General features: G+C 51.7%; 1 protein-coding gene across 2 annotated transcripts in view; it reads right to left on the bottom strand.

Annotated features, from left to right (window-relative positions):
• Window positions 1-13,068, bottom strand: part of FSTL4 (follistatin like 4) — a 453,554-nt gene that overhangs the window by 247,321 nt on the left and 193,165 nt on the right. For both annotated transcript variants that reach the window (XM_004282127.3, XM_049708196.1), the window contains exon 4: window positions 1,119-1,367. In XM_004282127.3, the coding sequence (XP_004282175.1) occupies window positions 1,119-1,367 (249 nt within the window). The remainder of the gene's footprint in view (window positions 1-1,118; window positions 1,368-13,068) is intronic.

Genomic DNA, 13,068 nt, shown 5'->3' with positions numbered 1-13,068 from the left:
CCTTCCCTCTGGGCACCCAGGCTCCCAGCTGTGACCACACAGAAGCCCTTTTCTGTCAGTGTCACCAGCACTCTGCAGCGGGGCTCCATCCAGGCTTTCTCCTCCCCTCCCGGCCCTGCCCCACAGCACGTCTCAGACCTCATGCAGCCCCACGTGGGCTCCCCACCTCCAGCGTCCCCCGGCTCGGGCCAGTGGGCCTGTTCCCACCTGCCCAAGTGCTGCTTCTCCCGTCTCACATCGTCTGATTTATTCATGTGTGGCCATTTGGGTTCAGCATCACCAATATTCCTACAGGCTGTGGCACGCAGCGTTCATTGGGGCCACGTGAACACGGGAATTCGCGGTCTAGCTCTCATACTCTTGAGCATCTGTGAGTTGTTGACGTCTTGGTGCAAGGCCCTGAGCCACGTGCTGAGGCTATATTTGTGCACCGAGAGCCACGGGCTCTGCCCTTGAGGCTCTTACCATCCACTGGGAGCTGGCACTGCCCCTCTCCCTCAAGCCCAGCAGAGGGCATGAACCCTTTGGCCCCAACTCCACGGACACCTTCTGAAGTCCTTGCAGGGCCTTCCTCATCTTACTCAGAGGTGTTCTGGACAGGCCAGGTGACCGCTCTAGGCCAGAGCTGGAGTGCCCACCATACTGGGAACCACTGGACCGCGGGGTCCATCCGGCCACATTCTACACACAGCATGGTCTCCTGATTCACGAGACACTGTCCGGAGGAGCCAACGTGCTCTCTGCCGCCACCTGGCAGGGCCCACCCTATGCAAGAGACCTGGGCAGTGCCTACCCTGTGCAAGAGACCTGGGCGGTGCCTTTCAGCCTGGTTCCTACTGGACATATGCTCTGCACCAGCCCAGGGCTTAGTGGGCCTCCCTGGCTTCTGATCTCCCAGGGCCTTCCTCTAAGGGCAGGGGCCTCTGGAGGTGGACACAAATGAACACGCATCTCTGAAATGCTGCTGCTGCTATGTTGTTAAGACTCTTTCCTCTTTCTCTTTTTTTTTAAAAACACATTTAACCTGTAAGACGCAGCACCCAGGTCATTTGTCAGAAAGGCATTAGCAAATCCATGACAAAATCTACGAGCATAGAAGCAGGGAGCCGTCTTCCTACCTTTAAGGAAACAGTCCTTGCTGTGGACGATGACAATCTTCTTCCCCAGCAGGCAAGCAGCACGGTGGAGCTCACAGTGGTTTTCGTAAACCCTCCCGTCGGAGCCACACACGGGCACGTAGCTGGGACTGCAGGCCTCCAGGCACCGGCACTCGGGCTCCCCCGTCTCCCTGCTGAGCGCGCACCTGCTCCCGTGGCTGCAGAACTTCTTCCTGCAGGAGGCCGGCAGCCCACGGTGGCCGGAAAGCCCTGCCGGCACACAAACACAGAAGGTCAGCCGTGAGCACGCGGGGGTGTGTGGCACGGCCCACCTGGGTGGCTCTTTCAGGCTGTGGTGAGCAGAGGCTGTGAAGCTCAGGCCTGGGGGCTCGGGTGTCCCGTGGAGCCCCTGCCCCTCTGGCGGGGGTGCTACAAGCAGTGCCCTGCCGTGTAGAACCCAGGTTTTTTGGCTGGCTCTCGCCAAACATCTCAGACACGACCCCTGCCCATCCTGGAAGGGAGGAGTAAACAGAGGGCCACACGGAGCTGGCAAGGTACTGATGGACCCTGCTGACTGAGCGGAGGAGGGCTTTCCAAGGGACAGAGGGCTTGAGCCAAGGCTCCCGTAACCACAGTGCAGGGAGCACTTGCCTGTCTCTGGGAGGAGACGGTGTGGGGTGGGGGGATAAGGGTAGCAAGGCGCGGTTCTGCCTTATAGACTCAGACAGCCAAGCAGAGGCGTTTTGGTCTGATATGTTAGGGACTGGGGAGCCGTGGTGGGGTCTAGGGAGTAAGGAGAAAATGGTACTCTTCTTTTTTTTTTTTTTTTTTTTTTTGCGGTACGCGGGCCTCTCACTGTTGGGGCCTCTCCCGTTGCGGAGCACAGGCTCCGGACGCACAGGCTCAGTGGCCATGGCTCCTGGGCCCAACCACTCCGCGGCATGTGGGATCTTCCCGGACCGGGGCACGAACCCGTTCCCCTGCGTCGGCAGGCGGACTCTCAACCACAGCGCCACCAGGGAAGCCCGAAAATGGTACTCTTAAGTTTCAGGATCGGGGGGCAGCCAAGGCAGGGAGGCCAAAAGTTGACCTATTCCTCTGAGGAGAATACAGTTCTCTAGGACACAACAGCAGTGGTGGCACCAGCAGCCTTTGTCCACTGCTCAGTCCTTTCTAGCACAATCCTGCAGCCTGCAGCCACGGGCAAGAAGGCTGAGACCATGGAAACAGCAGCTGCTGTGTTCCTTCGGGTCTCACACTTGCCATGTTGTTGTGTATCTCCTGCACCCAACACATGCCCATAGTGAGCTCAGGCCGTGGTGTCTAGAGCTCACACAGCAAAGCAGCAGGACAGCTGGTAGAGTGGCTTATTGCTGAAAAGGTACACTTACATGGAGGGCCAAATAAGCATCTACCACCAACGTGACCCTCCTCCAAAGAGTCCAGAAAACTGGATGATTGCCACGTGGCATTAATGGCAACAGATAGCAACTTGAGAATTATAAAGGGCTATCAAGACGCAAATAATTAAAACATGAATGCAGATTTTATGGCCACAGAAGTTTTTGCTTTTAAGTTTTAATTAAATCTTCTTCAAAATATTGGCAAGACAGAATGCCCTGGGCCGTCAAGACTGAACTTTCAGCCTCAAGTCCTACCCCATGGGATTAACATGCCTAAGGAAAAAAAAAAACTTGTTTTTGGTTGAGTCTGTTTTTCATCATTATAGATTTGAAAAGAAAAAGTCAGTTATCGGTAGATTAACTGCTTGATTCAATAACTCATTTAAATTCCTCCAGCCTTGGCAAGCTGAGAAATATTGACTTTTTCTTGAATCATAATAAACTAGAAGGTCAAAATATCTCTGAGCAGTATAAAAGTGCAGATTGTAAGTGGGCGTGGGAATCTCCTTTAGCCACCTGGCTAACTGTTGGTGTGTCACCATGAAGGCTAGGTGGCATTCACCGGCCCCAGCGTGCACCCTACTGTCAAGGCTGACAGGCGGCAGGGAGCCAAGGCACTCGGCAGTGGGAGGCTCTGGGCCGGAGGCCCTTCACCCAGGGTGCTTATGGCTGCTTTGCCACGGAGTGTGCTTGATTAGTATGATTCTCCTGGGTTATTGGAAAATGGGTTATCCTGGAGAGCACCAGAGGCTATTGGAAGAAACTAACCAGCTCTAAAAATATCAGCCTTTGTTTCTTTCCCACAAAGTACTGCCACTGTATCACTATTTTATTTATTTATTTTTTTTTTTGCGGTACGCGGGCCTCTCACTGCTGTGGCCTCTCCCATTGAGGAGCACAGGCTCTGGACGCGCAGGCTCAGCGGCCATGGCTCATGGGCCCAGCCACTCCGCGACATGTGGGATCTTCCCGGACCGGGGCACAAACCCATGTCCCCTGCATCGGCAGGCGGACTCCCAACCACTGCGCCACCAGGGAAGCCCCTGTAACACTATTTTAATAAACTGCCCTGTGGGATGAGAAGGATACCCACTAGCCACCCCATTTTGAAGAAACAAAGCCCAACCTTCCGAGCCTCTGGTCTTTCAGTTCCTGCTTTGGTGCTTTTGCCCCGGCTGTGCTACCTGCCCAGACTGGGCTCTCTCTGGTACATCAGCTCCAATGCACCCTTGGGGTCCACTTCCTCCACCAGGTGCCTGCTGCCACCTCCAGTCCGAGGGCCCCTCTCTGAACCCCCTAATCCTGAGAGGGTCTGCCCCACTCTCTGGCCTCAGGACGCCCCACGGGTGCAGGGCCTTTGTTTTCTTGAGCCTGCCCCTCACTCAGAATTTAAGAAACACAATAGTTTTCAAAGCTGTTCTCCCTAACTGTTTCGGTGCTTAACCCCCAGGCTAGAACCTGGGATGGGAAGGTGGAAAGGGCCCCCGCATGTAGTGACTGTTCAGGGGTGTGCCTCCCTTGCCACCTCCACATGGGGAACTGGAGGGATGGAGGCATGAAGGGGAGGCAACTGTCCGTAGAGGTGGGCCTCCTCTGGGGTAAAGGGGACTAGAAACAGGAGTGGCAGTGCAGCGAGGCCCTTCAGAGACCACCTAATCCAGGGCAGGCATCAAAGGAAGGCCAGTGAGCTGTGGACGGGGGTGGGGAGAATCCTCTCTACCTGATCCTATCCCCTCTGAGACGCGCACATGCCCAGGCTGCACCCAACACCTCTGAGGACCAGCGCTGCACGTGGCGCTTCCGACGCCCAGGTTTGATCATCCTGCAGGTGTGGCTCCGAGCGCCTCCCCCACGCTGTGCTCTGAGGGGTCAGTGTTAAGAAAACAGTTGTGCTAACCTGTGCTCATCGAAGTGGCCAAGAACACTCAGGTTCTCTCTGACATGGAAATGGGCTGTTGGCAAATATTTGATTCCTAATTATTTGCAATTAAGACAAAAGTACCTTGAAAGCCCTGCACCTGCCCTTCCCAGTCTGTGGCCAGTAGGTCCCCTGAACAAGCAGAGAATGCCGTGCATGGGGGCAGCCTGGGGTCCCGACCCCGGCCTCCGAGACGCCGGCCAAGCGTGGTTTCATTAAATGAGGCCCTTGTCACCACTTCCTCCTTGTTATGAAAACAGAATGAATTCCCCCCTCCTACCAGGACGATGATAAAACAGTAATGGGAAAGGTAACCAAGTGAGACTGCCAGCAACTGCCTACAGTATTTATGAGGACGACCATGATGCCTGAAAAAGATATAATATGCTTAATTTATAGTCATAAAGAAAGTCATTTACCCGGGTTAGAAACTGATCATCTCACCAAATAAGCTGCTTTTCAACACTAATTAAATGTACCTGACATGGTCAGACATGGGAATTGTTACATGAAAGTGATGGTGGCAGAAGAAACAAGTCCATTTGTACCAGTCGGTGCTAAAGCCTCCCTCTGCAATTCAAATAAGGATTCTCAATTTGACCGCCACAGACCAGGGATCTGCAGGTGGTGGAGGTTAGCCGTGGTGGAGTCAAGCCCGCCCGACCCCAGGGGAGGGATCAGAGGGAGAAGCCTTCCTCCTTCGCCCAGAGCAGGAAGCTCCTTCCTTGGTTTCTCACCTCTGACCACAGCACAGAGCACAGACAGTTCAGTTATTTTGCCCCCAAACTCTGACTCAGTCTCTGAAACTGGTTCTTCACACAGAGTAAACCAGTGAGCTCTCCCCTCTCAGGGATCATGCCCTGAGTGGCACACAAGGGGAAACCCCTTCGAGTTCCTCTCTGGGATGCTAATTCCACTTCGGGCATGTTTGCCCAGGGCAGCATTTCACCTGAGAACTTGTCCTTGCCTACTGAGGGGAGCCCCTCCCCTTTCCCAGCCTGCGGAGGTCATTCTAGGTCTCTGTGGGCGGTGCTGCCTAGGCCCCCTCCGGCTGGCCTCAGTGTCCCAGCAAAGGGCTGGGGCTGAGACGCCCACTACCTCGCCCCACCCCTCCACAAAGCCACAGTGAGGCGATGGCTTGGCTCTACGGTGGCTGCACACTCTGCAGGGCCCAAGGCCAAGAAGAGTGGGACGTGGACGCAGAAGACGAGAGGCGACAGGTGCAGCCCCAAGTACCGGCCGCCCGGCACGCTGATGGCCTCACTGCTGCCTGCCGTGAACCCCTGTCTGGCATCGCAGTGGTCTCCAGCTGCTGCAGACAGAAGGTATTTGTCCAGGAATGAGGGGCCCACCTGTCAGCAGACATAGCCCCTTACACACAGATTATAGGCTTTATTCTCTGTGCATTGATATGGGTCTGCCGGGGAGCTGCAGCCCATATCCTGTGTCACGGTCAGGTTCTTTAAAGAACTAGAGCGAAGAGTGGTGTGTGTACAGAGGTGTAGCTGTGTGGGCTGTATCAGGCAGGGGCTGAAGGCGATGATCCCAGTACGTGTCCCTACCTCATAGCCCCAGACATGCCCAAGGGGGTCTGGAGACAGAGCGTCTGGTAAACTTTGACTCTGTTTAGCAGAGACCAGACAAGTGCCTTGGAAGTGGCTGCAGAATTTGGGTTTATGCGAGAGCCAGGCAGAGACCCAGGTCTGCAGCCAGTGCAGTTTCTACACACCAGATGCGGTGGGTGGTAACAACGGGGTGCTTCAGGAGTGCCTGCCGGCCAGCCCTCCAACCACCTATTCATCCAACAAATACTTACGGAGCACCTCCCATGGGCCAGACCCTATTCTAGGTGCTGGGGACACAAGGCAGACTGGGACACTGTCCTCAGGGCACTGACAGTACAGTGCAGGAAGACACACGAGAGCGTGAACAGGCAAACACACACACAAGACAAATGTGGGTTGGGGAAAAGGCCAGGAAGGAGCTAAGTAGGGCGCTGTGGTGGGCCGACTTTCATCTGAGGTCAGGGAAACCTTCTTTTTTTGGGGGGGGGGGCTTTCATTTTTATTTATTTATTTACATTTCTTAACATCTTTACTGGAGTATAATTGCTTTACAATGGTGTGTTAGTTTCTGCTTTATAACAAAGTGAATCAGTTATAAATATACATATATCCCCATATCCCCTCCCCCTTGCGTCTCCCTCCCACCCTCCCTATCCCACCCCTCTAGGTGGACACAAAGCACTGAGCTGATCTCCCTGTGCCATGTGGCTGCTTCCCACCAGCTATCTATTTTACATTTGGTAGTGTATATATGTCCATGCCACTCTCTCACTTCGTCCCAGCTTACCCTTCCCCCTCCCCATATCCTCAAGTCCATTCTCTATGTCTGCATCTTTATTCCTCTCCTGCCCCTAGGTTCTTCAGAACCATTTTTTTTTTTTTTTAGATTCCATATATATGTGTTAACATAAGGTATTTGTTTTTCTCTTTCTGACTTCACTCTGTATGACAGTCTCTAGGTCCATCCACCTCACTACAAATAACTCAATTTCATTTCTTTTCATGGCTGAGTAATATTCCATTGTATATATGTGCCACATCTTCTTTACCCATTCATCTGTCGATGGACACTTAGGTTGCTTCCATATCCTGGCTATTGTAAATAGAGCTGCAGTGAACATTGCGGTACATGACTTTTTTGAATTATGGTTTTCTCAGGGTATATGCCCAGTAGTGGGATTGCTGGGTCATATGGTAGTTCTATTTTTAGTTTTTTAAGGAACCTCCATACTGTTCTCCATAGTGGCTGTATCAATTTACATTCCCACCAACAGTACAAGAGGGTTTCCTTTTCTCCACACCCTCTCCAGCATTTATTGTTTGTAGATTTTTTGATGATAGCCATTCTAACTGGTGTGAGGTGATAGCTCATTGTAGTTTTGATTTGCATTTCTCTAATGGTTAGTGATGTTGAGCATCCTTTCATGTGTTTGTTGGCAATCAGTATATCTTCTTTGGAGAAATGTCTATTTAGGTCTTCTGCCTTGAGAACGTGAGATTTGACCTGAGACCTGAAAGTCAGGGGGCAGAGCCCCGGGCCGGGGAGAGAACAGCAGCCTGGGGGCCCGGAGCCCTGTGTACAGAGCAAGGGGGCGGCCCAGGGAGAGGCCTGGATTGCTCCCAGGCAGACCTCACTGGGGCAGAACCAGTCTGTAGAGTCAAATTTGCCACGTTGCCCAGCTGTACCCCCGGGGGAAGTGGGGCGACTCTGGTTCCCTGGAAGCCTGCAGTCAGCTCTTGGGAACTGAATGTTGGAGGGAGGCCCCATCTCCTGGCGTTCAGCACTCCTAGCTCCATGCCTGGCTGAAAGGGCCCGTCCTCAAACACCCTCACAGGCCACAAGGCTCTTAGCACCTCACAGGCTGCTGGCGGGGACGAGAAAAGCTCTCCTGGTCTCTCAGCACTGGCCCCCTTGGTGGCAACCTCCATATTCTCTGGGTGACCTGAGTACTGCGGCTGCCCTGGGTCCACCTCTGCCCTGCAAAGTCTCATTCACGCTCAAGGGTTGGAAAGAGAATCTGCAATTCCTCCCAGGGAGATGTGCATTTCCAGTAGTACCCAGCCAGGGGGCTGTTGCTTAAAGTAACTCCTAGTTATGGAGTAAACGGTAAACTCCTGTTTACTGAGGCGTGCCAATGGCCAGGCACCATGCCTAACACTTACATGAGCTCATCTAATCCTCATTTCATCCTCGTAACAGCCCTGTGAAGTAGACACACAGGCCTCACTCTGAATGTATTTGTATATGTGCCCATTTTACAGACTGGGAAATACGAGTCAAGCGGTGACATGCCTATGGTCAGACAGCAAGCAGGTTGTAGGTGGTACAGCCTAGATTTGAATGAGTCTCACCTCAAATCCCTCGGACTTGGGATAATCTGCTCAGTCAGGAATACGATCCCTGCCTCAAGGAACTCAGGCCAGGAGGGTTCAGATGTCCATAGTCTGAGCTTCTCCAACATCAGGACACATACAAATGTCCGCAGCCCTGGCCGGTAGGCTTTCTGCTGCTGATTATGCAGCTAGGAGGCCAATTTAGCAAATTCTCTGAGGGCTGGAGGTTTACAGAGTCACAGGAGGAAGCGCTGCTTGGATCTTCGAACATCGAATCCCAAACCCACGCCTCAAGCACGGACACCGGGTCCGCGACCCCCTCCCTCCGTTATGATGTCTTTCAGCTCCAGTGGCCCCCTGCTCCCCTCCTCTGGGCTTTTCCCCTGAAATTGTTCAGGTGACTAGCGGGCAGACGTGATGTTCTCTCAGTGACCACACAGCACAGCCTAAGCTTAGAGCACTGTGCGCTTCATGAAAATGGAAGTGTGACCAGCTCGGAAACACGTGACCAATTTTCCAGCTCCCAAAGCTTAACAGCACCATATGGTTACCATCGCTGGAACGTAACTTAACCTGTTCTGTGTATGGCTCACAGATACTAAATTAAGGTCTGACAAATTGGCTTCAAAACACACCACTAAGTCAAAGCCAGAAATGCCTGGCACACGGACAGAGGAAGGAGGACCTTTAACCCTCAGCGGGCTCTCAGTTCTGCCTGAGGAGTTTGATTCTAACCAATTCTGCATCAAGCCAAAACACAGACTAGGATGCTACACACTGTCCAAGGTCCCTGGGCAGGGCTTCTGAAGACAGTTATTTCCAGTCAGGGATGAAGAACATAAGTGCCAAAGTATACTTTCCAAAAACTTGAAAACAGGACTCTGATGAGAACAAAAAATAAGCAAGTGTTAAAGATATATTCAACTCAGTAATGAGGGACCTGCAGGAGGGTGCAGCTGGTTCAAAGGAGAGTTGGAGGAGGTACACAGGCATTGGAGAGAGAAGGTGGGATGAGATAGCCAGGAGACGCACACCACCAGGTAATGACCTACAGGGCAAGAACACCATACCGTCTGGGGGTTATTTTTTCCACCAGAAAGAAACAGTTTGCATCTTTACTGGAAAAAAATCTGTAAGTTAACATGTAACCGCATAGTCTGGGCCTTTAATTAACACAAAATAGTGAGTTGAACAAAGGTACAACTCCGTAGCATGGATCAGTATATCATTTTTATACTGCTAAAACATGTTCCCATATGACACGGGGAGAACTTGCCACCCTCCCTTGTCCTTATTCCCAAGCGCTGGATAATTTTCCCAATGCCACAAAGTGCCTACAGATGTCATCTGAGTCGGCTGCCAGGACTTTCACCCTTGCCTCCTACCTGGGGCAGCTCCTTCTTCTGGAGCCCCCAGCCTCACAAAAGACCCCAGAGGGAGGAAATGAGACCCCAAACCACTGAGCTCAGCTCTGCTGAACTCTCACGTGCTGAAAGGCACCTGGTGTGGGAGGGTGAGATCAAGCTGGAGCCGGTCGGGTGCGAGTGAACCCATCTTAGTGCTCACGTGACCCCTGAACCGCATCTGGGTTTCAAGCAACCCGTGGTTAAACCTCACATTGACCCAGCCCTGGGCTCCTGGCCTTGTTAGCTGTGTGATTCCAGGCAAGTTCTCCACCCTCTTTTCCCTCTAATTTAAAAATGAGGATAACAATGGCTTGCCCTTTACAGGATTTTTTCTTTTTTTTTTTTTTTTGAGGATTAAATGAGCTGATTCATGTGAAGGGCTTGGCACATAGTAAGTGCTCAATTCAGACATTTGGAATTACTGACAGGTTGAATAAATAAGACTGAAAAATAAAGCCATTTGGGTTTACTGATATAAGTGTATACAAGCGTGGGCTGGTTACAGTCTTCAGGAGGACTGCCTTAATGAAAAGGGAAGCATATTTATATTGAAAGTATTGCCTGGTTTTAAAAGGCAGACTCACAATAGCATGCTTCATAATATCTCGAAGAAATGCTTCCCTTGCAGTTTCCCTTACATTGGGAGTTTGCTTGACCCAAGTAAAGTCTGCCCAGCTTCTGAGGGAGTCTGAAATCACACATTCTCAGGGCACAGTGAACAGCACTGGCCTGAAGCCCAAACGCAGCAGGCTCCACTCCACACCTCAGGGTCCCTGCCAGGCGAGCCCAGAGCTCAGTTTCAAAGGTAGCCATGGCACGGGCCCTGGTCCTGTGAACGTCGCAGGCCCCACTTACCTCACTCAGTGTATCTCTCCCCTCTGGGAGCCCTGTGCACTGTTATGCCATCTCTCCCTCTATATTGTATGATGACAGTAAACCTACCTGACTCACGATTTCTAAGAGCGTTCTCCCTGGGGCCTCCCACAGGCATACTCTACTTAAAACGGGCTCCAAGACTGCTGGCCTGGAGCTTTTTCTAGCTGTTTGCCAGCACTCAGCACTTCTCACCCCCTGCTCCTGTGGCTCCCCTGACAGAAGAGCAGGCCCTGGGGCAGGGCCTCCGCAGCCGGACTTCACAGTCACCCAGAGCTCCAGGGCGGGCATGCGGTAGTCCCTGTGGCTTCAGGGCAAAGATCAGGTTCTACTTCTGCTGTTCAGAGCTCGGCACAGGGCCTGGCACAGAGTGGGCTGTGGAAAACGCCAGGTGAAAGACAGAATCTGATTAGGACACTACAGAGACCCAAGACGGCTTGCTAGAGATTTGAGTAATCAGAAATCAATGGTTCCAAAGAGACAGACATGGCGACACCATGAGGAATAGAAGGAGTGGAGGCTGTGGACAGCATTTGGGTGGGAGACTAGAGACCTGGGTTCTGTCCGGGTTCTACCAAAGCAAGTCTCTTTCACACCCGAGCCGCAGTTTCCTTATCGGTAACATGAGGCAGTGTCTAGAAATTCCTTGAGACTGAATTTAGGGTGTCTATAAAAGCCTGTGTTCTAACTTGCACATCTTTTGGCTGTAATAAAACTACAATAATCCCTTCTTTTTCTTTTTGCCTCTATTTGCCCTATCAAGCTACTTCAACTGGCCTCTGAAGGGTTATTTCAGAGACGAACTCGGGAGGAAAAGCTGCATAAAAATGTGAAGCACAATAGGATTTTTGCCCTTGGGAGAGTTTCTTTTACAAAATGGTTTTGTTTTAGAGTACTTCCTCCAAATATACTCCTATCCCCAAGTTCCTGTTCCTCTCCAGTTCACATCTGTCTTATTCTCTGTCACCAGGGCCCTCATTTTCCCTCCTGTACTGAGCTCCCTTGTCACTTTCTCTAGCTCCTCGGGGCTCCCTGTGTCTTCCAGCTGAGAGGGCCAGTTGCTGCTGCTCTCAGTGGGTCTTCACTCTCTCCCTGATGCCTCATTACGTGGGTTTGTTCCTGCTTCTCCACCAACTAATGATTCAAGGCCATGACACCTCGGACTGCCTCTAATTATTTCAAGGATTATTGTAAAGACACTCAGCGTGAGCCACCAGGATGTTCCCCAACACTTTAGACCTATGACCGCAGAGGGGATGCTAAATCCTTCCAGGGCCCTTTACCTGCCGTACAAGTGCTGCCCCCAGCTCAACGCATTATCTTGGTAGATCACTGGTCTTTGTGATGTATATTATAAACAGAGAGAATAATATGTACTTCTTGACCATTCTTTTAAAAAAATGAAGCACAATGAAAATATCTAATATTAGCACAGAAAAATTTAGTACTTTCAGTCAGAAGGGTATCAGTTTCTCCTCTCAAAGATCGGCCCTTTTCTCTCATTGGGATTAGCAGCCATAAAAATATTTGCTGGATAATATCAAAATAAAGCTTAGTAATAGTATCAAATAGGTAATTCCATTTCTCCTCTGGTTTGCCTGAACCAAGTGGCTGCTGAGGCCTCTGGCAGGTGGGCCTAAGGGCTCAGGGAGGCTGGCTATCCTGGCTGAATTGGTCTCCCCCCGAGACCAGGAGAGCACATGCTGACCAGAGAGCAGGAGGCTTCTTCCAGGTGTCTCCGCAGGGGCTCGACAACCTGTCTACTCCCACATAAAGGCCCTCAGGACCAGCCGCCCCCTATCAGGGCCCATCTGGGAGACCACTACTGCATTAGAGTCCTTCAGCGTCTGAACTTGAGCTCCAGGGAGCAGGCAGTGGACCATAACCACGGACACTAGGGGGTCCAGCCTCCAGGGGGAGGAGGAACAACCAGAATCAGAGCTGCTGGAGCTGGATAACAACTTCAACAGAGACAACAAACTATCAAAACTCCAGGAGAAGTGACTACAGCACAGAGGTGGTTTTCAAGAGAGTTGTGATTTTTGAACCAAAAAGAAAATCAGAGGAATTTAAAAAGAGAATGGTCAGTATTGGGACTCAAATTAGTGGCCTCCAAGATCAAGTAGAGTACATATCTCAAAGCCCAGAGTAAAAATAGAAAAAAAACCTCTAAAATACAGTAGTCATTCTAAATAAAAACTTTAAGGAAAAAAAGCACGGAGGACAATTTCCAAATACGTCCTTTTAAATGACCAACCGCTGTTTCAATTAAAAATCAGGAGCCAGGCTTCTCTGGTAGCACAGTGGTTGAGAGTCCGCCTGCCGATGCAGGGAACACAGGTTTGTGCCCCGGTCCGGGAGGATCCCACATGCCGCGGAGCGGCTGGGCCCGTGAGCCATGGCCGCTGAGCCTGCGCGTCCGGAGCCTGTGCTCTGCAACGGGAGAGGCCACAACAGTGAGAGGCCCGCGTA

This window comes from Orcinus orca, chromosome 3, assembly GCF_937001465.1.
Source record: "Orcinus orca chromosome 3, mOrcOrc1.1, whole genome shotgun sequence".
Taxonomy (NCBI): Eukaryota; Metazoa; Chordata; class Mammalia; order Artiodactyla; family Delphinidae; genus Orcinus; species Orcinus orca.
The sequence above is the reverse complement of the archived record's forward strand: the minus strand, read 5'-3'. Positions and strand labels throughout refer to the sequence as shown.